Consider the following 27823-nt stretch of genomic DNA (forward strand, 5'->3'; position numbering starts at 1 on the left):
TGTGCTTTGAAAAAATGTTTTATGAATTTCATCAAAATAGTATACTTTTTATTTACATGTACATGTACATGCAATTGGTATGTGTTTGTCAATTCATACCATACAATTAATATAACTTTATGATTGCATTTACAGCAGTCCAATAAATTCATGGTTTACAAAATGACTTTTTTAAACTTTTCTTTTCTAAATTCATTATGACTAAGAATATCTACGAAATCCTTCGTTCCTTTTCTCTATAAAATATAAAAATCGTGCCAAAAAGTCACAATTTCAGAAACCGGGGTGAAAAGATAAAAGAAAAGGTTTTGCAATTTGTCACCAGCGTTCATAACTGGTCCGACTTCACTAATACTCATACCTTCAGTTTCTTTGCCTTTTGAGGTGTAGTTAAACAAATAATTTCCTCAGGAGATGTAATCATTTACGTTCACCGAAGCGATGTTTTAGCCAGCTGCTTGTAGTATTTAATCGGGCATTTTGTGTGTATGCTTCTCTTCAAAACACATTGACCATGGGCATCGTCAGGTTTGTTGTTGGTTTCTGTCTGGTAGTTCCCGGAGTGTATGGATTTTGTTTTTCTTCGTTTGGAAGGGTAGATGTAACAGGTATTTATTTTGAATTGTTTCTTAATGTATCATCACCTGACGTTAAGTAATTTTTGTAGGGAACTTTGAATCATATACACGTACAATTATTATTTTCTTTTACTCGACAAATCTTTATGATTTTCGGTTCCTCTAACATTCTTGAGGTATTCAAGTTGAGGTTTTACTTTTAAAAGTTAATAATCTGCATATCACTCCTTCATACAATGGGAAATCAAACAAACAAACGAGATATTATTTTCTTTCTTCATTCCCGTTCCTGGATGTGTTGGATGAAATACATGTTAATCTCATACGTGTGGTGTATATTGAAAGTGAGATAAAGCATTAGCTGTATCACACGCCCGTTTGATAAAGCACTTCCGGTCCGAACTACTTTTGACACTGTCCCCGCTTGGATGACATATTTTCTGTGTTTATGCATATCGATGCATGAAATAAAGCGTAAAATTTGTTATTCTGTATTTATTTGAAATTTATTTTATAGCAAAACTCGGTCAATAACTAATAAAAAATTACGATCAGAAAACAAAGATATGTGTACACTATTATCATCGGCAAGGAATCGACCGCCTATTGGACAAGCATAATCAAAAGTACCTCGTCATGGTGCGGTACCAAGTATTCACAAGCACAGTCTCTCTCTCTCTCTCTCTCTCTCTCTCTCTCTCTCTCTTGAAGCATATTATATGTAACAAATCTCAACAGCTTTACTTACTAGGCTAGACCTATTTAAAGTGCCTCAGGATTTCCTCTCGCCCTCAGATCCAAAGAAACTACGTAATATAAAATCCAAATGCACAAACACTTCTACTTTTCATTGTAAACTGTGGAACATTCTAATAACGCTGCATTAAAATATTACTTTCATTGATGTTTATTTCAAAACGACGACATCAAACTTTTATCAGAAGGTCATGCCTACGTCAAAAAATAAATACTCGGTCAATAGTTGTTACTTTGTTGGAATGGCAAAACCATTATTATTTATAAACTATAATCCCTTCTAAACAATTTTCATCCATGGTTTCTTTTATAAAAATGCCCTTTTGTACTGTATATCAATGGATTATAAGCGCACTATTTTTTCCCGCGTGAGGAAGACAGATTAAGCACGACGTCTGAGCCACGGATTCAAAACAAATTCAATCAACTATTTCTACCATACTGGGGATCATCTCAAAATTAAGTGAAAAGAAGACGCATAAATAGAACATCTATAATTGCGTATTTTGATATTTGGTTTATCCATCTTGTTGATATGGTGTATTTATTCGCTTCGCAAGCCTCGCGAATAAATACACCATATCAACTTGTTGGATAAACCAAATATCAAAACACGCAATATAGATATCCTCTATATATGCAGATGTTGGCAAGAATGAAAATGCATCTCATAATATGCTAATATCAAATACATTCTATTTGTTCAAAATAACCTGAACTGTCACAGTAGGCTAGTGGCTAAGGAGAACCGGGTTCGATTCTCAATCCTAGCGAAACGTCAAACGAAAGACGTTTAACATAGGTAGTGGTCAAACCAAAGACGTTCAATATCGGTAGTGGTCAAACCAAAGACGTTTAACATAGGTAGTGGTCAAACCAAAGACGTTTAACGTAGGTAGTGGTTAAACCAAAGACGTTTAACATAGGTAGTTATAGTTCCTCTGCCGAGCATCCGGCATTGTAGAAGTGAAAGTTCCGCATCTTTTGGATGTTACCTTAAACATGGAGGCCCTGTGTCACTGTAGGTGTCGACACAATACAAAATCCTCACTGTAATGCCCGTCAGTGTCATCCATAAGTCAAAATTTATGGCACTTCATCTAAAACTTGTAAGGTCTAAGCATGCGTGAAAAATTCTATAATTGAACACTGAACAATAAAATATCCAACTTGTATAACCTTTTGGCAATCATTAATTTATGGGGAAAAAAACTAATAAAAGCTTCCTTCTCATAATGGTGTTTGGAAGCAATCAAATATATTCAACTGCCTAAAAGGACTGTAAATAACAACTTGAATGTACACAGATAACACCTATTTCTATCCAAATCGCTCATATAAATGAAAATATCCATATGAAATACAAGAAAGGATTATAATTGTCCTTGCAACAGCATCGACTCCCATGTGGGTTGTTCCACCAAAATGGCCGCGAATTGTTATGTATAAACTCAAATTTATTCAAACTAACAATAATAAGATCAAGATATTTTACAATTGATTTCCTCAGAGTGAAACAATAATATTTCAGCAACCGGTCGCAGAGTTCCAGTATGTGAATTCAATGGAATTGACTTTCTGGATGGATCTAAGTTCACGACAACGGGGTGTAATGAGTGCGAGTGCAAAAAGGGCCATCTGCATTGCTGTGGGCAAGTCATTTTCTTTTGAAAACTCAAATATATAGTTAGGAAATCAAGAACTCTCAGAAAGTAGATAAGAAAGAAAATTTGTCAGGATATTGATATGTCTTGAACGTTGACGCTATTTTTCCTAATGTTGGTTTACAAACTATCTATTGTAGTATTGGTGCAAACGCTGGTAAAATAAAACCCCGTCCAAACTGTAAGATCTTGAAAGACGGTTGTATCGCAAGAGAAGTTAGAATATCCGATGAAACACTGGACTGTGTCACAGGAAAGCCTTATCGGAATACCTCCGATGGCGTTACATTTCCAACTGCCGCGACACCTCCTCCTAATCCTGTACCCACAACGACTGACACAGTAGGGGGTGTAGCCATAGGCCATGTACACCATTCTAAATCACCTAAAGGCATTATAAATCCCAATTCCAATGGTCTTGCATCCCTGGAGAAAATTTTCGGCACCATCGCTAACAACGCTCAGAAGGGAAAACGTACAACGTTTGACGACCTGATGCGTGATATGTCTTCCCAAAAATTTCCGATCCAATCAAATGTCGTTTATCCCCAAGTTCCACAATATCCATCGACTCAGCACAGCAGCAGCTTCCAAATGTTCGATCCCTATGTACCAAACGATGCTTGGTCAAACTGGTTGATGTACAATGGAGTCATGGATGGGTCCTTTTAGAGTAATTAAGGAAACAATGACGTCATTCTGCGCAACAACTTGCACAGTTCATGGAATTTAATGCATTTATCAAAATTTCATTTCAACATCATGAATTCCATACTTCTTACTGTATGAATTTAATTTTAAAAACTTTCAAGTATATTGCACTACATACAGTATCTAAAAGGGACTATATTTTGCGGCGTGTTGTTTCTTTGTTCTAAGAAAGGCATTAAATCAGTATAATTGTCTGTTACATAGTGTTTTCTATTGGCTTTAGCTATAAATTTCTTACATTGATACCTGGAATTCTTGGTATTAGTATTACATGTATCTGATATATAAAAGCGCTTTTTACGATTAGGAATACCATGTATATATTTTTGAATTTTTTTTAGGTAAGTTTCATGTAATATTCATTCAGCTTTTATTGCAATAATTTCATTTCCAAAATTTCTTTGTAGGATATAAATTGTTTGTGACAGTCTATAAAGAAACAAAATTTTTAAGAATCCATGTGCAAAAATGCCACAGCTGATGCAAATTTTGACGTTTGGTTTCTTAAGCCAGGCGATTTTATCTTATCTGATTGTACATTTATTATGGAGATATATGTTCTCTCATGCTAATTATAACAAACTTACATGTACATATCTAAAGCCGTTAGATGTTGAATTGTAAGGGGGGAGGGGAGTCAAATTCAGTACAATCTGGTTCATTAAGAGGCACATAAACCCCAAATGTCTATCAGATTTTGTAATGCATCATATTTGTTCAATAAAAATATTCTTTACACATTTTCTATGTTTAGTAAAAATTCTTTGATAGAATTTAACTCAATCCTGAAACATAATGAATCAGAAACAAATGAAATTAATGCATGTTTTTCTCTGTTGTAATGTCACTTGACGTGAAACTAGACATTTTAAGCAAAAACAAAAGACGATTTCATTCAGTTAACATGTGCACTAATATTTCTCTACACTATTTCTTGCATTAATATAAGGCGAATTGCGCATTCATTCGACCATAATAAAACGCATCGTCGGAAACCCACGGTTGATTACGCTGATTCCGCTTCGTTCCTCTCTCCATCACCATGATGGAGAGAGGAACGAAGCGGAATCAACTGTGGGTTTCCGACGATGAATAAAACGTGAAATCATCACTTTTGATGCTGACCCCTGCATGATTATCGAATTATTGAATTGACTGACTGAATTATTCAAATATGCTACTGTCAACATCGCGTGCTCTTGCTGACATCATATTTCCTCTATCGCAAGAGATGGTGCAGTTGTAAAATCGTTCGCTACGTGACGGGAGTAGTGGTGGATTTAAGATAAAAGAAGCAATCATTTATTCCACTCTCGGAGAAATAAATCACAAAATCTTTTGATTTATTGAATTACTTTTATTGGGAGAACTTACATTTTTTTTTTTCAAAAACCCTTAAAATTTGCGTAATCTTATTAATTTCACCTTATTAAAAATAAGAGAAAATAGTAAAAATGACTACATGGGAGACATACATGTATTTCAAGCCCTATAAAATCTGTAAAATATAGGGGCTTCCGAAGGCTTCGCCCCTGGGCCCCAACTAGGGCTTCGTCATGGACCCACTGGGGACTTCAAGGCGGCCCCCAGCCTCATAAAGTTGCGCCCCCCCCCCCCCCCCCCGGATAGGGGGTCATGGTGTCGAGTCACTTGGCTGTGTCCGACCTAGCACGTAAATAGATAGCAACTGCTCCTTCGACAAACACGCGGCATTTTGTAGTGAGAGTTGTGGGGCTCTTGGATGATAGCTAAACCGAATGTCCCATGTCGTGGAAAGCGTTTAGCACAAATATAAAAACCCCTACAGCTTCAATCCTGAGCGTAGCGTCATGCATAGGCTTAAAATAGCACTTCATCTACAGGTAGTGGTGGTGGTTACATCTCAATCTGAAAAAATAAAATCTGGAAGGGACGTAAAGCAAATAAGCAAACAAAATTCAATAATATTGGTTACAGCACAATAATGACAGTACATCGTAAACGTCTTGACGTTAAAGCAATGTCGACGGTGTCGAGTTTACATTGTCGATATCGTCACTAGGAATTGAATTCGGAACAAGGGTTTAAATTAGGTTAATGGGTTAGCACGGTACATGTAGATTCAAGAGGTTATTGGGTTAGTTTAATAGTTAAGGTTATGGATAAAAAGTATATAAAGTTTTAAGTTAGAAGGTAAAAAGTGCACAAAGGTTAGGATAAGAATTGCTGTAAGGTTTATGAGGGGCGGGGTGTGTGGGGTGTGTGTGTGTGTTAGTGACTGTACCTTTCCCAAGCTTCTAGCCTCACGTTATATCTCACTTTACAAAGCGTAAGTCTTTCTTGAAACGTGTGCGGGGTAGGGGACACAACCACTTTGAAATAAGATTATATTTGATAATTATAAATATTGAAGACAAAAGTGAGAGGAACCGCTTAATTTATAAATAGGCACGCAACTTGACGAAGACATTATTCAGGCGGTTAGCATAATTTTTCAAAGAATGTTATGGATGAGGGGGTGGGGGTGGGGTGATTATACAAAATACTTTCATATATAAATATCTGTCCCCAAACTTCAAAATGTTATGGGGGAGGGGGGTCATTCATCCTTCAATGCATGGGTTCAATTCATCAGTTCAAACGTAAACTCTTACAATTCAGTACTACTACACCCAATACAGTGTACCTTACTTTGAATGTAAAGATAACGGAAAATAAACGATGTCAAAAAGAGCACCCCTTCCTCCCCGATTGTACGTGCTTGATATTAGATTCATTACTTATGCAAATAATGAAAAGGGGGAGGTTATAACATTTTTTATGTTGTAATTTTTTTTTAATCTTGACCCCGAATAACCTCGGGGTTCTATCGCACCAAGTTTCATGCATTTTATTAGTTGTCATTAATATGGAAGTTTGATTATCAGACAGACGATGAACAACAAGCTATAGGCCTATATATTTCATTGAAAAATGCCTTTTCGAAAGAAGAAAATTCTGCAACGTTATTTGCAGCCCCCCCCCCTCCCTATTTGTTTTTTACATACATGCAGAAATAATAACATAAAATGTAAATTGTTCGTAGTTTCTTCACTGAACACGTCAAATGCGAAATTGAAATATTACGGCACAAAGTTAAAGAATTGTAGAATTTTGAGGTTCGGAATTTGCCTTGATGATTCATAAATTATTCTCAATGATCAATGTATCACAATTTGCTTAGCATCTCAGGAAACGAAAATTTTAACAAGTTTGCATAATTAAGTGAAAAACTATGGAAATTGGATTGATATTGATCTCGCAATAAGTTTTTATAAAAATGGGGTTTTGAAATTGAATTCCTTTCCTATTTTACGATTCAAAAAAAAAATATATATATAGTGAAAAAATGAAATGATGAGTCGCTTGTATGTCCTATGAGGAAGACAACATTCATAAAATATTTCATTTATAAAAAAAAAAATGAATTTAATTCTAACTAGGTAATGATTGATCTTTTCATGTGAAAACGCAAGATAATGTCTAATATTAAACCCACTGAATACAATGTCAAACGAAAGCATTCAATGGTGGATCTAGAGAGAGGTGGGTTGCTTTTTTGGGATTTGGCTTTTTAAAAAAATTAAAATGCACTCCTTCCCTTGTATTGTAAGATGGGGCATAATCACGTTGTACTTTTTCTGAAATCAAACAGGATGATGCGTCAGGATTGATGGAAACCTATCGTCGGAAACCCACGGTTGATTACGCTTCGTTCCTCTCTCCAGAAACCTGATGCACGATCGTTAAAGTGTCGCTCACTAATCCTCGTCTCTTGTCACAAATCTGTCTCTTTTCAGTGTCTGAATTCTCCGAAATTTAGGGTCTCATGGGAAAAGAAACATACTTAATCTCTTACCTAATTTAACATTGCAGTTCAAAGCAGCGCATTGGACCATACTTGCAGGGCCTTTTTAATTTGGTCTGTCACTGCAGTTGATATACAAATATATTTTTGAGATACAACTGTATACTCAATTTTGACCAGGTAACGGTTGGCCTTTACATGTGAAATTGCAAGACGCTATGTATTATTAGATCCATTGAATACAATGCCCTATGAAAGCATATCAATGGTAGAGCTGGGGGTTCATACATGGGAATTGTAACCCCCCTTTTTGATTAAGTTTTATTCTGTATTATTAAAATGTACCCCTCCCTCTTGTAATGAAAGAATTACCCCATTAATCAGCACTTTACACTTTATCTGGAATCAAACAGCAGATGCTACATCAGGTTTGATGGAGAACTGGTCTTTGTTCAAATGCCACAGATCCTCGTATCTAGAAGTCTTGACACAAGTCTATTTCTTTTTAGTTTCAATGTCAAAATTTTCCGAAATTCAGGGTCTTTTAGGAGGAGAAACATACTTAATCCCTGTCCTGGTTTCATATTGCAATTCAAAACAGCGCATTGTAACATCAATGCAGGGCTTTTCGATGTAAATACTATAAATTTGGTCTGCCACGACATCAGTTGGCTCAAGTGACCTCATAAGTTATGGGCGATAACTCATGTCACTACACAATTATCGATCGCTCAGGCGAAGGTTTGATAGCACCGTGTAAATCACGCTCCGTGATTTTCGTCAAAATTGCCATGGAAATTATTCCATAAGTGAACGACAGATATTTTTGTGTATAAAACTCAAGTTTTAGGAAAATCACCGTACTTGACCTTTAATTTTGAACTTTACAAAAAGTATGAATTCGTGCATGCATAGTTTATGAACGGTGAAGATAACGAACAGTGATCAATCGCATAACTCCTATAAGAAATACAAAATAGATAGTTGGGCAAACACGGACCCCTGGACACACCAGAGGTGGGATCAAGTGCCTAGGAGGAGTAATAATAAATTAAATTTCTATCAAAATGATTATTTCTTTTATTCTGTTTCAGGGCTGATTCGCGTAAACATTTTGCTTTTTGAAAATAGCAATTTCTTATCATGATTTTCTCCATTTTTCTTTTCTTCTTTAAATTGTTTGGGGATTTAGTAGTGATATAGAAAATATTTTCATAAATTAGTTTTTCACATCTATATCAAGTTATGACACCTACATTATGTACATATGTATTTAGTTGGGTTTTGATATACATCTCTTCGTTATTCAATAGTTATGAGACATTTATTATTTGGTGAAGTTTTGAAAATAAAAATGTGCATAAATCTCCGACAAATTCCATTCTTGCTAAGACATTGTTACATTAGCATTAACATGTCAGAAGCGGTCCTAAACCGTATCAGCGTCTGCGGCAGATCGCTGACCAGACATTTTATGGACAGCTTTAACGGGCGTAGAATTTGTTGTAATCATAAGAAAATCTATAAATCTTTTTAAAACTTCAGTCTATGCTGAAAAAAAAACCCCACTTACTGTAGTTAAATATACAGAAAAGCATGAAAGGCTAGATCTGAATGCAGAATAGCCGTGAAGACCTCCGTGTGTTCGGTTTACATGCAAGAAATGAGGGGTGCGTCAAATTCTGCCAGAGGGGACATAAACAGGTGTGGCAATGGTGGATTAAAATTACTTGCTGCACACTGGTTTTCATTTCCGCAAGATGGGTCAAACGGTAACGTTCGGATGGACCGGGGGTCTGGGATTACTGTTTGCAATAGTCACATGTGTTCATTGTAAGTGCACCGTTATCCCAGCAAAAATTGAAACAACTTGTAAGTATCAATTATTCCTCAACTTCACTTCAATAAGGACGATTGAGTTAATGTATTAATTTTGTAATTCATAATTAGATATTTTTCAGATCTAAATCTACATGTAAGAAGCATAATTAAATTTATCTTTAAATTATTTTAAACGTATTTTAATGTATAATTAATATTTTTCATTTCCAATGTTTTTGCCTTCGATGCCTTTACTAATTGAAATGAAAACATTTCCTTATAAATGTGAACAGTGTGCGTATTACTCTTAATTAATATAGTACGTTTTTTTTTTTATCGACTGGGAATTCAGACAGAAATGAAAATAAAATATAGATATAAATTTGGAAAACTTTACACATGAGGGTATGAACAGCACCGTTTCACACCAACATACACTACAAGAAGCGCTTCATGAAGTATGCTGGCGTAAAACATCGCAGTTCATACCCTCATGTAAATTCATTTCTTAAATATACAAAAGCTTCAGACACAGATTTGAACAACCAACGAGGTCTTCATCACATAATACAAAAAACATAGCCAGCTGTCATCCGTATAGCAGATGCATGTAATATTTAATCGATAATATAATTACCAGGGCCGTAAGTAGGGTTCTAAATCAGGGGAGGCAGGGGATTGGGGGCCGCCGATTGACTTTACGACTGAAAATGACACTTTTTAAATCCCAATTTATCATGTTTGTGTTTCATTTGTACTATGTAAAGAATCGTAATATGGTGTCAAAGACAAAGGTGCTTGTCTTCATTTTAAACATATATCCTATAATATAACATTTATATAATTTTATTTTCTTTTTTGCCAAAAAATCAGACGAGGCAGTTGCCTCGTCTGCCTCATCGGCAGTTACGGCCCTGATTACAGTATAATTTATTTAACCTCAGATACAGGTCGGGTACGTCACTACTGCGTTCACAATGTCACCAACGGAAACGCCTCCGTAGAAATTGAACTTCTCCTGGATTCTAAGTTTGAAACACGTGACTGTCAAAGATGCTCGTGCAGTCGCCTAGGACTAACTTGTTGTGGGTAAGATGAGTTGCAAAATACATGTAAATATTTCATTTTAAAAGTCATGTATTATTGTATGACACAACATCGTAGAATGACTGTAATACCAAAGTAATTCAAGGTAAATATCATTTTGTGAGTGAAATTGTGCTCAGATAGTACTACATTTATATGTACACATGTATAGGGAAATAATGCAGACAAGAAGACAAGATGTTTAATTTAGTTGTATTTAATTATTTGTAAACAATCATGTATGTGTAAATTACCCAATTCGTGCTCCAGCAAATCATCATGCAGTCAATTATTTCTTTCCTTTGTATACTTTTTTTTTATATCTAAAACGTCCGCATTGTACGAAAATAATCTAATTTAAAATATATTATTTACATGATCAGTACATCTTGTACGTGTATAAAATAACACTTTAACTAAAGGAAAAGGATCTTTTGTGCACCCTTATTTATATGATCTTCTACTTGAAGTTCAAACTCATCTAGGAATGTTTGATCTGAGTCGTATTACCACAGTATATGTTCTATTGTTTCTTCTTCTTTATGACAAAAGGTACACATTTTAGAGTTTACCTTTTTAATTTTGTTTAAAAACCAATTTATTGCTAGGAATCAGTTAATTATTCTGTATTGAAACCATTGGATTTTGCAATTTTTAGTTATTTTGAAAGGTAGTTTGTGGATATTTTCAATTCTTTGTTCTCTATATCTTAAAAGCTCACTCCATCTTATTGTATCGTTTGTCAATGGAGAGTTTTTGATCTAAAAATTTCATAAAAGAATTTGGATTTCTTCCACTTCAGTAAATTGTAAATATTTGTTCTAATAAATGTGTTTGGTAACTTTTTAAAGTTAGTAAGAATATCTATCTTTTCCAGTTCTTTACATCTAATTATTTCTATTAACATGATCACATTTTTAAATTTATTTATTTATTCGTTATACTACGTATATGTAGCAATGATGTATATGATTCTCTAACGATACTTTTGACTTGAAAATTCGAGGTAAAATAAGGGAGATATTCTAATTACTGCACAATAAATAAAAAATCATTGATAATTGGAAAGGCAATCATCACAAATCTGAATACTAATTTTCATACCAGTCGCGGAAGCTTAGTGGTAGATCGTTCGCTTCGTAACCGAGAGGTCATGAATTCGAGCCCCGCTATTGCTATGGCCTCTTCCAACATAGGTAGTGATTGCCCCTTCTCCACACATTCGGCATTAGAGGCGAGACTAGCAGGTCATGTATGACCTTAAAACGGAGGTCCTGTGTCGCGGCAGACATTGTCACGTTAAAGAACCTTCACGACTACGGTCCTGAGCGCTACGCATCGGTCTCAACACCTATATATGTATGAAAGGTGAAGATAACGAACAGTAATACATGTGGCGAGGTCTCAGTATGAGAAAATAATTCTCAAAGGGACGTAAAACAGAACAACAACAAAAAAATCCCAAAAACTTAAGGGTAGTAGTTGAAATCATACTTTGTACTCACAGAAATTTCTTTTGATACGTTTGGTTTCAAATTTAGAACTTTATAATTCATTATGGAAGAATGTTTGATAAAGAGGAAAAACCTCACGTACATCTGTTCATCTTTCTCATTTTCATATCAGACTAATTTCGTTTCAATGGCAAACATGTTGATTAATGTTAAAGGCTAACACGTTGTAAATTAAGGAATAACCAGCCCCTTGTCTTCATGTTTGAAGCGTTGATTTAGCGGTGGCAGACTGATATTTATCGGCGACACAATAGATTTGCGCTGTAGCTTGTCTTATTGCCTGAAACCTGAATTAAAATATAGATTATAGAACAGTTACTCCGTTTACCTGTTGAAGATATAGGGCTCATGGCGGGCGTGACCAGTTGATAGGGGATACTTACTCCTCCTCGACACCTGACCCCACCTCTGGTATGTCCAAGGGTCTGTGTTTACCCTACTCTTTAATTTTGTATTCTTTGTAGGAGTTGTGAGATTGATCACTGCTCCATATATTCACCTTTGCATTCGAATGTAGTTTGATTGTATGAGGATGCAGAGTTTTAATCCTCTTTATTCTAGTAATAATGCTTTATCAATATGCAATTTGTTGGGTAGAGTGTGATGGGGATGCATTTTAGATCATCAACCACTGGTGTTTTGTCAATGAAAATTGAACAGAGCCAGAAATGAAAATAGGTGCGGAAGTTCAGCCAAACAAAATTGCCTTCAGAAAAAATGGTATTAAAATGTTACTGACATCTTTTCGTTGATCATTACAAATTAATACATATATCCAGCTTATTATTCACACACTTTTAAATCCAGTCTCCATATGAGTGAAAAATTCTCGAGTGAGACGTTAAGCAAGATACAATCAATCAATCGAAAAATGTAATCTTTTATAATTCATTTAATGCTGTTGGGAATGAAAATAGCATTATGGACATCACAATAGAGGTCCGAACTCACTGACACTGCATTCTAAAGTTTTTATTTTTTCTTCCAGTCTCGGTTATGAATACATATGCAATATCTCTTCTTTACATTAAACGGTGAGACATGTGAAAAATAATTATGAACTATATAATGAATTGCTGTTTCGCTCAGACGGTATGACATTCGTAATGAAGATTGATATTGCACAAATCCTACACCCCAGGGTTCGTTTTAAAGTCACGTACAAGACTTTCATCGCAGAATCTGACAATTGACAAGGACAAGCAAAGGGCATGAAGCGATCTGTCACCCTGCACACCGTAATTATCACCTGACCCTGCGGATATATGGGGTCCTGTCCGAGACATGTTCACACACTGACCAACATATTCAAATAAACTAAAGAAACTGGAAATTTTACCTGCATTTGTTTTACACCAATTTACGCAGCTCAATTGTCATTGTATTTTCTAACAGTAATGGATATACTGAGCAATGCAATAAAGTAGACCTGTACATGTATGGCTGCTAGATCGTATTACCTTTTCGTGCAGACTTTCAAAATTGACGTTATTGAGAAATTCATTTTGTAGGTATGGAGTGGCTTCTCATGAACCCATTCACGTACCAAAAGGCTGTCATCCGGTGGCGGACGGATGCAAAATCGCTTTGATCTCCGACATTGACAATGTTACGGACTGCTACAGCATCGGACCAGCGGCGGAGGAGCGTCGCCGAAACGAAATGATGAGTGGAATGGCCAGACGTATAGCTCTCCAACAATATCCACAAGCAATGCAGTTTTGGCGAGGACTCAATCCACCCCCCGTTAACCCTATCGATGTCCTTCTAGGCGGTGGAAGAAGAGCACCAAGTGGGCGCGCAGCAGAACGACCCGAGGGACTAATGGAGTCCTTCCTATTAATGAATATCTTTGGAGGCGGAATGGATTTTGGTGGCGGAAGTGGAGGTCGGTCCCGACGTCCATCACATGGCGTTGGGAGTACAATTGGACACATGGGAGGTGGCGGACAAAGTATGGATGGATTCGGTATGGGGATGGGCGGTATAGGCGGACCTCTCCTTGAATCTCCCTTAGGAATGGGATTTTTGTTTTCCTCGTTCATGAACTAGATTTAAGCTTATCCTCGGGTGTGTCTGTAATTTACTTTCTAGTTGCCATACTAAGCTACAGTCTGTACATATCACACATATGAGTTCCTGAATAATCTATTCACAATTTAGTTGACATTTTAACAGCGTACTTGTATACAAAAAAAAAAAACCCATTTGTAATCTAAGAGTGTAAACAAGCAATTAGAATTACACTAAATCATACACACGCAATGTTGAAGCTATGTACGTGTATAAACCATCTGTACCCAGAATTGTGATCAGTTTGTTGGTTTGGTATCAGTCACAAGGTTTCAAAATAAACCGATATAAAAGAAACATACCGGTATATTTCCGTTTGGTCATTAATAAAACGAGTCAGAACCACAGGGCCAACTTTTCCTTTACATTATTTTAAATTGCAAATGGTGCATTTCTGTTTTTATCAACTTCATGTTTCTGAGCATTCAAAAGTGGTAATTTTTATTAAATACTAAATATACACACCACCTAAATAATACAAATATACTTGGGTGTTGCAATACCATTTGCTTTAGACATAGACCTTTTCTCCCATTTCTTTGTTTTCTTTATGATGTACTTTCTATTCAGCAGAGTAATTATATATTGTACATATATTCTTGAAGTAACAATACCATCAAGGAAACGTAGAACATATCAGTGCATCAACTGTGTAAGTAAATCATCGTCAAATAAGTGTTTTATCGTACCTTTGTTCTACTATTGAATCGGATGAAAGGGGTTTCTTTAAAATCACAATGCAACGACGGGAATACTGCCCGGTTGCCAATTCAACTTAAAATTGAAAAAACCTGGTTACACGTGGGTAGAATGTTCACCAACCGAAAACCCCACTAACACCCCTAAAACATGTGTTGATTAATGATACGTGTGTACCATAGATTTAACATATATCCGAAATCCCAGCAAATGTGTCATTAAAACAGTATTTCATTTTTCTTTTATCGTAATATACAAAGAAAGCATGATACAAACAAAATGGCTCCTTGTTTGAGAAAATCGTTGACTTGTCTGTATCTGATGTTCATATTAAAGATTTTTGTAATATTGATTTACAACCACATTATGTTGCTACAGGTATTCGACAAAATGCTTTATATAAAGAACGATTTCCCGGTACAAGTTGGCGATATAGAGTTGGTCAATCATTTAGCATACTGTAACGTTAGAACCTTTAGCAAAAAATTGACATGGAAACATTTCGATGAGTATAAAGAGGAAGTCGACGTGAAAACATTTGATGAGTATATCGCAGTAAAATGGCTGAAATATTACCAAAACGGCGGGAAAAAAAATCAATCAATCAGTCGATGAGTATAAAAAGAAAGTCGACTTGAAAACATTTCGATGAGTATACAGAAATAGTCAAAATGAAAACATTTCGATGAGTATATTGTCATGCATGTTTTGCTTTGGTAAATGAATTGTGTAGTTCACAATATGAAAGGAGCATACAGTTAAGTTTGTAGGAAGTTAAAATTCATGTTTTAATGATTTTGTTTAATGATTATGTAAATTCTTTCCTATTCTAATCCAAATCCGTTATTTTTGCATGCATTATGGAGAGTTATTTGTGGCAAGTACAAATATCATTCGTGTACCCGCAATGTATTTCTATTTAATTATAACATATTTCATTAAAATAGTATTTGTGTCTGTAATGCAATAGAATCATTAAAACAATAGAATCATGGCGATGTCAAGAATATGTAAATATACTTGTACATAGGATGGGAAATCACATACTCGTCAAAGCATCCATTGAATACATAAAACTGTTATCCAATTTTGTTTCGATGTTTGAAAACAAACGATTTGAAACGAAATAAATATTGTTACAGTAATATATGTGAAGTTTTCATTGTGTCCTTTGCCTGTGGCCATAGAAATTTCAAAATGGTCAAAAATATATCAAAAATTGTAGAAGTCACCGTAAGCAAAACAATAGTCTACATTTTCAAACGTTATTTCCTGTGTATCAGAAGTTTGAGGCCTGTTTTGGTACTAAGCATCTCTTTAAATTTTATATACGTAATTGAACCATCGCGGTGTTCTAGGTTAGAGCGTTCGCCACGCATTCGGAAGGCTGGGGTTCGAATACCGGCGGCGACAGACGTAAGTCGTTAAAACAGGTAGTAACAGTTCCATCGCTAATCGCTCGGCAACTGGTGTGAACGTCACGGGTCCTCGGAGGTGACCTTGAAAACGGATATCCCATGTCCACAGTAGGTGTGGCACGCTAAAGAACCCTCACTACTCAATGACCGTAAGCCCTGAGCAAAGGCCTATTTGAAGCCCTTCATCGGTTTTGGTGACGTTTCCATATGAGTGAAAAATTCTCGAGACAGTACACAAGATACAATCAATCAATCAATCAAAATACGCAATTGCCACAGTCATTGTTACAAAGAGAAAAATAGCATGTGTTCATGAACGTTTTGGACAGCCCTCGTACATGTGGTATCAACGAACAGGCTCAGCGATTAGAACGTTCGCTCGGTGACTGGCGGTCGTGCATTTGAATCCCGTTCGTGTCTTGGCCGCGTCAAACCTCAGATTGGTAGTGATTGTTGATTCAGCATCAAGGGTCTTACAAACCGAGGCGCCGTGTCAAGACAGTCGTATGTTAATTGTTACTGCCCCGAGCACCATGCATAGGTTTAAAATGGGACGCACTTTAATTACGTACAGCTATGACGTCTCAATATTGGTGAAATTTCTCGAAGTACGTAAAACAAATATTATTAAACCCTTTCTTATGTAAAATTTTAACAGGTTATATGATATTATAATAACAAGGCAAGTTGTGGTTTCATTAATTTGATGAAAAATCTATAATGTTTGAATTGCACGATCAAATCAAGACACACCTGAATGAAAATGCGAATTAAAGTTGTAAAGTTGTAAAGAAGTAAAGTTGGTTTACGTTAGTGAATGATACTAAGTGCATCATGCTAATTCATTAAGGACCCCTTGTAGCCGAATTTTTCACTAAAATTTCAATTTAAAACCGTGAAACCTATCAAAACCGTGATTCTAGATGCTTTAATAGAAATAATTTAGGGTTTGAAAGAAAATAGTATTTAATAAACTTTTCAAATGCTTTGAAAAACACCAGCACACATTTGCCTATGTTTAAGAGGTAGGGAGTGTGCGTTCTATATTTTCTGAAGCAGTATATAGGGCTCACGGCGGGTGTGACCGGTCGACAGGGGAAGCTTACTCCTCCTAGGCATTTGATCCCACCTCTGGTGTGTCCAGGGGTCCGTGTGTGCCCAACTACCTATTTTGTATTGCTTGTGGGAGTTATGAGATTGATCACTATTCGTTATCTTAACCTTTCATATGCTTCAAATGACAATTTTGGGCCAACTAGAAAATCAGGACTTTTAAATCAATTTGTAACCTTCCCGTAAATTTGAAATATGGCATGTAATGAAAACATGATACAATTCACTAAATAACGATCTACAGTTTTATTTGCTCTGAGGTCTTAAACTTGGGACCATAAATAACCCTCATCCAACCCTCTCTTTCTTATGTTCATTTTTCGGAAATAATCTCAATTTGATGAGCACGAATTGACGTGTACCCGTAATTTCATATCAGATTTGGAAACGAATTAGGGTTGGTCGTTGAAAACATTGCTACAAAAATGAGAAAGATTTACTGATCAGATATGACACATGTACCTACGACCTGGTGTAAAACAAGAGATGTTTGTAAAACATATACCCCCCCCCCCCCCTCCTCCCAGGTGCAAAATTGAAAGGGCTATACACATGCATCATTGAATTGATAGTAGTATCATCAACTCAAAATATTGAGCAGACAATATCTTCTTATGTCAGGAGTGGATTTACCATGTGACCTAAAATCAATAGGGGTTATCTACTTATGGTGTACCAAGTTTGGTGTCAATCAAGCAATTAATTCTTAAAATAGTAAGGAAACAATATATTACTGTGTCCACTTTAACCCCTGACCATGTGACCTCAAAATCAATAGGGGTCATCTCCTGAACATGACAAGTGTACCAAGTTTGATGTCTGTCAAGCAAAGGGTTCTCAAGATATTGAATTGACAGTATATTTATATGCCCAGTTTGCCCTTTGACCATGTGACCTCAAAATCAATAGGGTCATCTACTCCTTAGGATGCACCAGTGTAACAAGTCTGATATCTGTCAAGCAGAGGGTTCTCAAGATATTGAGCGGACAATGTCTTCCTATGTCCAGAGTAGATTGACCCTTGACCTGAAAAACAATAGAGGCCATCTTCTACTCAAAATCAACTCGCATATGAAATATCATTACGATCAAGTGAATGGTTCTCAAGATATTGAGCGGACAACATGTGGTCTACCGACCGACCGGTGCAAAGTAAAAATCGAAAATGAGGGATGGAAGTCATACTGATAATTATACGCTCCGGCACTACATATTGACTATGATATCAATAACTACAATGGTATTCGCCGACGACCGTTACCGGTTCTAAAAATTATGTCGTTATGGGGGATACGTTAAAACGCTTTATTTCACTTAGACGCTTGTAAACACTGAAATGGAAAGAGAAACTTACGTAAAGTTTTCCGTCTCTCGACTCAAAGACGAGTTAAAGAAAAAAGGAGCCACCACGAGAGGCAGAAAAGCCGACCTTATAGACAGGTTTGTAGTTTCATACCTCATAGCCGTTATTTTCGTTTGTAATATTTCAACAAATTCGTAGCTCTGCACCCATGCAGACGACGGAGGATGTTTACGCCGGCATGATTATGCCTAAATATTGTTTTGATGCTCAGTGCGACAATTCTTTTATCAAAATGCATCAAAATTCAATAAATTAATGTGATATAAGTTATATTTATGTCATCAATTATACGTAATAATTATAGTACTATACGGACTGTTGTTATTGTAATACATGATACAATGGCATTCACTGACATGTACTAGTACGTCTTGGTACCTAATATTTTTTTTATGGGAAGTGGACATTGTACAGTACTTTATTGTAGGCTTAAGGCATATGATAGAAATAAAGATTTCAAGAATGACCCAATTCATATACCTGAGCCTTTGGAAGTTGATTGGCCAACGAGGGGATTTCAACAGCTCCAGGAATCACATAAAGAAGAAATCCCAGAGATAGGCATTGAGCAGATAGACATGTATTTTGTACATAGATTAGCAGGTTTGTTCTTATAATTTACTTGTATGATTAAGAACAACATTTTTGTAAAACATACATCTAACATTAGGAGTCATTTAATGAATGTGCAATATCTTATAGAATAATTTGTACATATATATAATTATGTGTTTATAAGTAAATAAATTTTAAAATCATGAGCTTGTACTTATGTGTAGGTGACAGACAAAGCACTGGTGATGTCAAGGCTATCGAGAAAGGAAGGCTGCTTGTTGAAAGTGATAGAGTCTTGGCTGTGTCATATTTAAAGGAAGATAATTCCCTGTTCTTTACAGGCATTGTTGGCGCAGCCATGAAAACAAAGGCAAGTATTACATTTAATTTGTGGATATAATATACATTGTAGTACTAATTGTACATGTACCATGTATGTTATCAGTTATTTTCTCTTATTTTATTACTCTGTACTGAGATATTTTTGTAAAAATAACTAAAAAAAATTATATTACCCAGAATACATGTATGTATTTCAAATTAAAGGTAACATACAACTTCAAATTAAAATTTGACAAAAACTCGGGAGACATCTTGAACAGCCATTGTGAGTGTCCTGCAGGACGAGGTCCCCATGGAACTTGCAAGCATCTTGCTGCTGTTGCCATAGTTTTACTCTCTTGTTCTGAAGGAAAAGGTTTGAGGATTCAGAGATCATGCACAGAAAACCTGCAGACATTTCATAAACCCAAACATTCATACTCAGGTAAAAATACATGAATATTATGTGATGTTCCATGATGAACAGAAGCAATAGTTTTATGACCATATATTGAATCAAGTACAATAATTTATTTTTTTTCCACATGTTTAACATATTCAAATTTTGATATAGGTTCACCAGTCAAAGCTGAAGATCTGCCCAGGAAGCGGAATCTGACTGATGATTTTTTAAATGATCCCCGCCCTGAACATCTAAAAGGTGTAGCTGGTTACCCGGATAGGGTTCGCAATATGGTCTTAAACCATTGTGCAGAGACCTCAGACAATCTGACATACAGATATCTCATCGAGAAAGCAAATATTCAGGTAAACATAAGCATGAAAATGCATTACTCACACAAGCAAGAATCTCACTTAATGTCCCTGTACATCGCTAATTATAAGCAGTGTCAAGTCAAAAGTATCTCGCTAGTGAACTTATAGCAAGCTATATTAGTAATGCATATAAAATGTTGATTTTAAAATTATAAGTCTGTTAATCTAAAGCAGTAAGTAGTGATGGGTAAAACTGCACATATAAAATAAAGTGTTTAATAACAAACAAACTGTAACACCTTTTGTTTCACTAGGCAGCAGTATTGGACCATGATTATTTGGAAAGACCCTTCACAGAGTATTGGGTTCAACGAGCTGTTGAGGTAGGTCTTTTGTTAATTGGCTTAAACTGCATTTCAACAAAATTAAATTTTATGACATTTGTGCAAATGTTGTATATGTGTTAAAATAAGATATAATGTGCAATGTAAATTGATTGCAAGGATTTTTTCTCATGTTCATATGTATTACTAATACCATGCAATTTTATACTACAAAACACAGTACAAGATATATGGTTTTTGTTATATACAATTTTTTAAAGGTAACAGCAGATAAAGTAGTTGCCATTGAGGAGCAGACACGTGGACAAGCCAGCTCAAATAATTGGTTCAAGGAGAGATCATGGCGGATCACAGCCTCAAGATTTGGAGATATCTGTTTAGCTACAGACAGGCGTAATAGGCAGAAACTCTGCGAGTCCCTATACCAGCCTTCTGCTGCTGTATTTCGCAGTGAAGCTCTAGTCCATGGAAGTACCTACGAGACACGTGCTATTAGGTATGTTTTAGTGTGAGCTAGTCAGACAATCACGTGTACAGCAGAGACCTGGTTTGTAAATCTTAACGCTCTATATAAGCATTGGTCAAATCAGTAAATTATTATTTACATATATTATATGCCTTTTCTTATTTTTATCTCTCATTACAGATCCTTTGAAAGAGAGACTGGCCAAGGTGTTCAAAGATGTGGTTTCTTTGTTGATATGGATCGACCTTACTTGGGGGCATCACCGGATGGACTCGTTGGCAATGATGCACTAATTGAAGTCAAATGTCCCTTTGCTGGTCGCTTTGAGAAGATTCAGCCTGGAAAGTACTTCCCATATCTAACAATGGACTCTGTAACTGGTGAAATGAAATTGAAACCCACCTCTAAATATTTTTTCCAAATACAAGGCCAAATGCTTATTGCCAAAAAACAAATTTGCTATTTTGTTGTATACACTTTCAAAGATTTGTTCATCCAGAAAGTACATATTGATGTAGAATGTTGCCAGAATTCTCTTCTTCCAAAGCTTGATGTATTCTATGATAAATTTTTCATGCCATACTTGTTATCCTTGCTGTAAAGTGGAAGCATATATGCAAACTTGTGTAAAAGTTTCTTCTAAATGATTTATCGAGACAGTTCATTTTTTTTATACAGAATCTTTTTTGTATTCATGATTTCATTAGAGTCTGCAAATGATTCTTCATGTTTTTTTGCCTAAGTTTCTGCCCAGAATGCCAATCAATTTCAGATGAAATACATTGCATATCCATGATATGAAATTTTCTGTATCGACAATATACATGTAACAATGCATAGATGTTGGTTATATAAAGTGTTAAACTTTTTAAATTGATTTTTAAAAAAAGATATTGTACTTTGACCCTTTCAAGGTAAATAGCTTTTACACTTAAAAGTTGATATGTCTACCAAGATCCTTGTATGATGTATCCCTTTGAATATTGACAGCACATGTTGCATAAAGGATACAAAAAAGGTACGATACATTTAAAACTTGTAAGCAGAAATATGAACACAACTCTCAAGGGATTCACTGTATGTGCAGGGCATACATTTATTAAACTTAGACATGTATGCATGTACATTTTGATATACTACTGGCACATGTTTAAGCACTTTTATCAACAATGCAATTCCTAAAATTTGACAACATAAAACAAATGTACACAATTCTGGAAGCTAGGGGGATTTTTGACATTGGTAGCTCATGTTTCAAAATTTTGAACCTCTTTGCAAGCCCAATCACCCTCTCTACATGAATACGTTTTGAGGCAACTCGCCTATCTCTAACTATTTCTTCGGGGTCAAGTTGGCTTTTGCCCTTGAGAAACGTAGGTGTATTAATAAAAACATTCTGATTCGCAAATAAATCTTGAACAAGAATTCCCCGATCTGCCATAATGCTGTCACCAGCATCAAATTTGCCTACATCTAGCAGAGTAGAGTGTTCAATGATTTGTCTGTCAGACACAGAGCCCCCATAAGTAGAGGATACATAAGATACTGCTCCATTTGGAGTTACACCTACCATGGTTTTCAACGTGTTTTTGTGTTTATAAGAAGACCATGTTTTGGATTGTGCCTCAACATTTGATGGTTTGTGAATTGGTTGCTCGGTTGCATCTAAAATTACGCGTGTATTGGGAAACTTTTTAGCAAAATCTGTTGGCATATGTTCTTTAATGATGTCTTTAGAAGGCCAGAATTGTTCCTCTAACTCTTTTAATTGAAAATACAAAAAGTTAATCCAAGTTGTTACAATTTTAGTAACAGTAGATTCACAGACTTTGAAGAGCATAGCAAGTTCCACATCTTCTTTTGCTTGTCTGAGTTTCATCAGAGTTAAAAACAACTGATCTTGTGGACTTAATAAGCCACATTTGTAATTCAAGTCAAAAGCTGCTGGCCCAAGAATATTAAAGAGAAGCATGAAATGATCATAGCCATTCAAACCAGTGTAATAAGAAAGCATCTTAGTGTCCAGTTTCATACCTTCAATTGAAAATCTACCTAAGGTAGGTATGTCACACTGGATTTCTTTCTCAGCTGTTGAACACATTTCTTCTGGCATGGATGTGGACATACTTGTAGATGACTGATCTACGACAACTTCGTGATGTACAATCAATTCATCCATATACATGGGCAGGTCTTCAATCATTGGAGTACATGTATCTTGAGTAGACTCTCGCAGCCTCTTTCGCTTAGCTCTGTCAGACTCCTGGGTAGTACTGGTATTCTTGAAGTCAAAAACAGAGGGCGCAGCTCCATACTTAAGTCGTCTTCGTTCACCTGTCACAAATTGAATATGTTACAGGAATGTTGGTTGTAAGTTATACTTTATATTTAAAAGCTTTAAGATTCGCTAATTATAAACTAGATTTGTTATAATTGATTTACATAAATAGTCATGTAGCAAATTCAACCTTGCATTTTTAGCAGTCACTTCTACTGTAAAAAATATTAGGTGGGGGGGGGGGGGGGGGGGGGGTGTCACCAAATATATGAAAATAACACCAGAAAATGGTGATTGTTAATGTGGAGACCCAATCTAATTAAAATTAGATCTTCCATCCGCTCCCCATTTTGGGGAGCGGATGGAAGATCTAATTTTAATTACATTGTGTGGAGACCAGGACTCAGCTGGTTATATGTGTGTATATATATATACATATATGGTATCATAGCACTCTTTCATCCTGTAACGTTTTATCAAAGCAGTATATGTCTCGTCATATAGCCTAGTATTATATTAAATGAATACTGTGATACATACCACATGTCAGTAGTTGCACCTGAAAAAGAGTAAAAACAAACCACAAAGCAACGCATTCAAGAATGTAAAAAAGAACGTTATCAATACACGAATACAAGACAAAATGAAGAAACTTTATAAATCAATATTTGAAAGAAGGAAAAATTCAAACAATTCAACAAATCAATTGACGATGCAGCTTTATATAACTGATTGATAGGACCTCGATCTAACCTGATTCGGTGATTTTGTAGTCATCTTCTGTGAAGTGTATATGGCAAACAACGTCTTCTTTTCCTGGGTTCCATAATTTTTTTGTTTTCCTATCCATCCGTTTGATCGCTACCCTCCATTTCAAGAGTAATTCCTGATCTGTGGGAAACTTGTGACCCCCAAAACCACCACAAAGTGGAACACAACAATATTTCACCATTGTTTACTTCAAGCGTCTAATTGATAAAGCGTTTTCAGTATCCCCCATAAACCGTGACTAATATTTAAAACCGGAAACGGTGCTGGCGTAAACTATTAGTGCTATCATATGATTTATATTTCAGTCATTACACTCAATAAATACATAAAATAATTTCAATAGGCACCTTATTACAATCAGGAACAGTAAAACAACAAAAATATCAGTAAAACTGATGGATGTCCCCAAAGGACCGTCCCATTTAGTCGCCTCTTACGACAAGCAAGGTGGTACTGAGGACCTATTCGAACCCGGATCCCCACGGGACACTTATTTGTGTGATATATAATCGATGCCGGTTCAAAAGCTGTTGAAAGAAGGCACTTTTTCTTTATATAAGGTGTATGTCCCGAGTGACGTTGACCTTTCCAAAATGACATTGAGAGACATTGGTCCAAACTATCAATAACTGTTAAAATAGTGTTGAAATGTTGCATTTTTCAATCTGTAAGGTATATGTTCTGAAAGACCTTGACCTTTACAAAGTGACCTTTGTCTGAAAGCCATTTGCCTATTACTTATGTGTGTGATATATGATCAATGCCTGTTCAAAAACTGTTGAAATAAAGAACTTTGTATTTATATAGGTATATTTTCTGAGTGACCTTGACCTTTCCAAATTGACCCTGGTCCAAAAGTCTCTGTCACAAACGAATATTTATGATCAGTTATGATCAATTTCTGATGAAAGGTGTAGGAGATGGGAACTTTCATATTTAAAAAAAATTCCGTGGAGATCCGGGTTAAAATAGGTCCTTAGTACCTCTTGCTTGTCGTAAGAGGCGATTAAATGAGGCGGTCCTTCGGATGAGACCGCAAAAACCGCGGTCTCGTGTCACAGCCGGCGTGGTACGATAAAGATCCCTCCCTGCTCAAAGGCCTTAAGCGCCAAGCATAGGCCTAACTTTGGTAGCCCTTCACCGGCAGTGGTAACATCAAAAACTGTTGAAATAAGGGACCTTTATGTTCTGAGTAACCTTGACCTTTACAAAATGACATTGAAAAACCTTGGTCACAAAGTCCTTGTTTCAAGAAACGTGTGATCAATTATATTGATTTCTGATGAAAGGTTTAAGAGATATGAGCTCAGACGGACAGATATGACGGTGATTATATGCTCCCCCGAATTTTTTTGGGAGCATAAAAATGTATCTGTAGTATGACGTCATGAATCGAGTATTGCCACGAACTGTGCTCCTCACCCTCCTTCCTATATTCAGGGAAAATAACTCGTGCGAAATTGTGAGAAATACAGGTACATGTATTAGCACTTGCACTGACCGTATTTATACAATAAAAGACACCGCATCTGCTTCATATTTAGATATTTTATTGAACATAGATGTTAACAGCAAACTAACAACTCAACTTCATGACAAACAGGATGAGTTCAGCTTATCTATCGTCAACTTTCCATATTCATGTAGCAATATTTCTTATTACCTGCATATGGTGTTTATGTCTCTAAACTACATGTAATTCAATACCCAAGAGCTTGTTCTGCGTATGGTTGCATTTTAAATCGAGTGCAGGCTGCTAAAACATAAGGTGGTGCTTCAGGGATTTCAACAGTCTCGTTTAAAGTAAGCATTTCGCATATTTCATGGTTTTTATAACGATCTAATTTACAAGTACAAGCTGTCATTGAGTCGAATGCTGCCCGACATGTTTCATTCCAATACGCAATTTCCGAGTTGCTCAATAGTTCTTTCCCTTTGTGGAACTCTAACGTTAGCACAGTGAGACACAAACATATTATCGTCCACACGCGGTGGGTACAAATGCTTATCGCTGCCTTGATATATTGCCTAAAGGCCGATTATCAGACATCATGCAACCACCCAGACTACAGGGACACACAATATTTAGTAAGTTTATTAGTATTTGATAATAAAATAATTGCAATGTTATTTATTGCAATTGTTTTAATTGGACAAAAATAAATCTGAACAAGAGTTTATACATCAATAAATCCGAAAACGCGATGTATTCATACACGTCTGAAAACAAATAACATAGGGTGGGGAAACTATTCAAATTTTTGCAATTGTTAATAAAGGGAATGAATTGGAATTATAAGAATCAAACATTCTTTTTGAAGAATTTATCGATGTGTAAACTCCGGACATTTACTCACAAACTTAACATAAAAGTGCTTCGCACTTTTATTCAGTTTGTGAGTAAAATGTCCGGAGTTTACACATCGATAAATTCCTCAAAAAGAATGTTTAATCCCATAACTCAAACAAAAATCGATAATCACCTTTTTTTGGATTAAAATATCACTCGTGCAGAAGAGAAAATAAAAAATAATTTCATATTTAATCTAATAGCCTAATTCAATCAAATATTACTCTTAATGTTACACTTTCATAACTTTTATCTGTATTTACATAGCTAGGCTATGGTATATGTATAATACATCTTGTACCCAACCAAGCGTTCAACAGAACACTGAACGCACCTCTATCACAGAAGAGCTGATATCTCGGAAGTTGCGTATTGTCTTAATCATTGCACACTGATTTTAACTACAGATTACTCCGTTTACCTGATTGAGATATAGGGCTCGAGGCGGGTGTGACCGGTCGACAGGGGATGCGTAATCCTCCTATGTACCTGATCCCACCTCCGGTACAGTGATTGTCCAGGGGTTCGTGTTTGCCCTACTCTTTATAGGAGTTATGATATTGCTCACTGTTATCTTCACCAGTTTTATGATTATAACAATACAAGCTGAAACTGACGATATTTTTTAACTACCCAAGTATGCACAAATTACCAATTATAGGTTTAAATAATATCATTCTCAAGATCTGGTGAAAAATTCAGTATAATAAACAAGAGAGTATTGCCCGAGAGCTTATATACTATGGGCGTTTCATATAAGCCACCATGGCCTCGGACGCAATCGTCGTATATACTCGGACACGGGAAAGATGATTGCCATACATAATCGGGTTGCGGAGACTGAGGTCATAGAAAGATGGAAACAGACGTGAGTAAGTATACATTTCGTTTATTTGAAAATATTGCATCGTGTCATGGATGACTAAAACATATCATAAGTGTAAGAAAGTAATAACTACACAACCGGTCGGCGAGTATGGAACGCCGTTTCTGCCTTATAGTGTAATTCAGCCTTACGTTATGTCGATACATCTTTATATTATGTGGTTACATAATTATGTTATGTGGTTACATCATTACGTTATGTGGTTACATCATTATGTTATGTGGTTACATCATTACGTTATGTCGATACCTCATTATGTTATTTGGTTACATCATTACGTTAAGTGGTTACATTACTACGTTATGTGGTTACATCATTATGTTATGTGGTTACATCATTACGGTATGTGGTTACATCATTATGTTATGTGGTTACATCATTACGTTTTGTCGATATATCTTTATGTTATGTGGTGACATCATTACGTTATGTCGATACCTCTTTATGTTATGTGGTTAGATCATTACGTTATGTGGTTACATTACTACGTTATGTTGTTACATCATTATGTTA

General features: G+C 35.8%; 4 protein-coding genes across 6 annotated transcripts; 3 read left to right on the top strand and 1 right to left on the bottom strand.

The window, feature by feature from the left end:
- Positions 1-474: 474 nt before the first annotated feature.
- Positions 475-3903, top strand: LOC125681605 (uncharacterized). Its single transcript, XM_048921765.2, has 3 exons — positions 475-608; positions 2866-2986; positions 3139-3903. Exons 1-3 carry the CDS (start codon positions 515-517, stop codon positions 3668-3670), a joined length of 747 nt encoding a protein of 248 aa, XP_048777722.1. The 5' UTR covers positions 475-514; the 3' UTR covers positions 3671-3903.
- A 5363-nt stretch (positions 3904-9266) lies between these two features.
- LOC125678887 (uncharacterized) lies at positions 9267-14014 on the top strand. Its single transcript, XM_048917672.1, has 3 exons — positions 9267-9407; positions 10301-10445; positions 13468-14014. The coding sequence occupies exons 1-3, from the start codon at positions 9296-9298 to the stop codon at positions 14006-14008; spliced, it is 798 nt and encodes a 265-aa protein (XP_048773629.1). The 5' UTR covers positions 9267-9295; the 3' UTR covers positions 14009-14014.
- Positions 14015-18494: 4480 nt separating this feature from the next.
- On the top strand, positions 18495-21956 carry LOC125653928 (uncharacterized). Its single transcript, XM_056157125.1, has 8 exons — positions 18495-18699; positions 19050-19225; positions 19402-19547; positions 19724-19943; positions 20073-20266; positions 20530-20598; positions 20820-21055; positions 21206-21956. The coding sequence occupies exons 1-8, from the start codon at positions 18596-18598 to the stop codon at positions 21624-21626; spliced, it is 1566 nt and encodes a 521-aa protein (XP_056013100.1). The 5' UTR covers positions 18495-18595; the 3' UTR covers positions 21627-21956.
- LOC125653930 (uncharacterized) lies at positions 19285-24342 on the bottom strand. 3 transcript variants are annotated; one of them, XM_056157128.1, is made up of 4 exons: positions 24057-24342; positions 23844-23862; positions 23060-23359; positions 19285-20624 (listed from the first exon to the last, which is right to left on the bottom strand). In XM_056157128.1, the coding sequence occupies exons 1-4, from the start codon at positions 24078-24080 to the stop codon at positions 20620-20622; spliced, it is 348 nt and encodes a 115-aa protein (XP_056013103.1). In that variant the 5' UTR covers positions 24081-24342; the 3' UTR covers positions 19285-20619. The 3 variants fall into 3 exon arrangements, with proteins under 3 accessions (XP_056013103.1, XP_056013101.1, XP_056013102.1); XM_056157126.1 differs by lacking the exon at positions 19285-20624 and having other exon boundaries at positions 21248-23359; XM_056157127.1 differs by lacking the exon at positions 19285-20624 and having other exon boundaries at positions 21248-23277; positions 23844-24342.
- Positions 24343-27823: the final 3481 nt, after the last annotated feature.

This window comes from Ostrea edulis, chromosome 2 (genome assembly GCF_947568905.1).
Source record: "Ostrea edulis chromosome 2, xbOstEdul1.1, whole genome shotgun sequence".
NCBI classification, from domain to species: domain Eukaryota; kingdom Metazoa; phylum Mollusca; class Bivalvia; order Ostreida; family Ostreidae; genus Ostrea; species Ostrea edulis.

Excerpts from the sequence above, each read along its gene's own strand:
- LOC125653928 (XM_056157125.1), top strand. The coding sequence starts at position 18,596 with ATGGAAAGAGAAACTTACGTAAAGTTTTCCGTCTCTCGACTCAAAGAC. Across the intron at positions 19,548-19,723 it reads GCGCAGCCATGAAAACAAAG|GTAACATACAACTTCAAATT; the intron begins GCAAGTATTACA and ends TTCAAATTAAAG. Across the intron at positions 20,599-20,819 it reads GGGTTCAACGAGCTGTTGAG|GTAACAGCAGATAAAGTAGT; the intron begins GTAGGTCTTTTG and ends AATTTTTTAAAG.
- LOC125653930 (XM_056157126.1), bottom strand. The coding sequence starts at position 24,080 with ATGACTACAAAATCACCGAATCAG.
- LOC125678887 (XM_048917672.1), top strand. The coding sequence starts at position 9,296 with ATGGGTCAAACGGTAACGTTCGGATGGACCGGGGGTCTGGGATTACTG. Across the intron at positions 9,408-10,300 it reads AGCAAAAATTGAAACAACTT|ATACAGGTCGGGTACGTCAC; the intron begins GTAAGTATCAAT and ends ATTTAACCTCAG. Across the intron at positions 10,446-13,467 it reads CTAGGACTAACTTGTTGTGG|GTATGGAGTGGCTTCTCATG; the intron begins GTAAGATGAGTT and ends TTCATTTTGTAG.
- LOC125681605 (XM_048921765.2), top strand. The coding sequence starts at position 515 with ATGGGCATCGTCAGGTTTGTTGTTGGTTTCTGTCTGGTAGTTCCCGGA. Across the intron at positions 609-2,865 it reads TGGAAGGGTAGATGTAACAG|CAACCGGTCGCAGAGTTCCA; the intron begins GTATTTATTTTG and ends ATAATATTTCAG. Across the intron at positions 2,987-3,138 it reads GGCCATCTGCATTGCTGTGG|TATTGGTGCAAACGCTGGTA; the intron begins GCAAGTCATTTT and ends TATCTATTGTAG.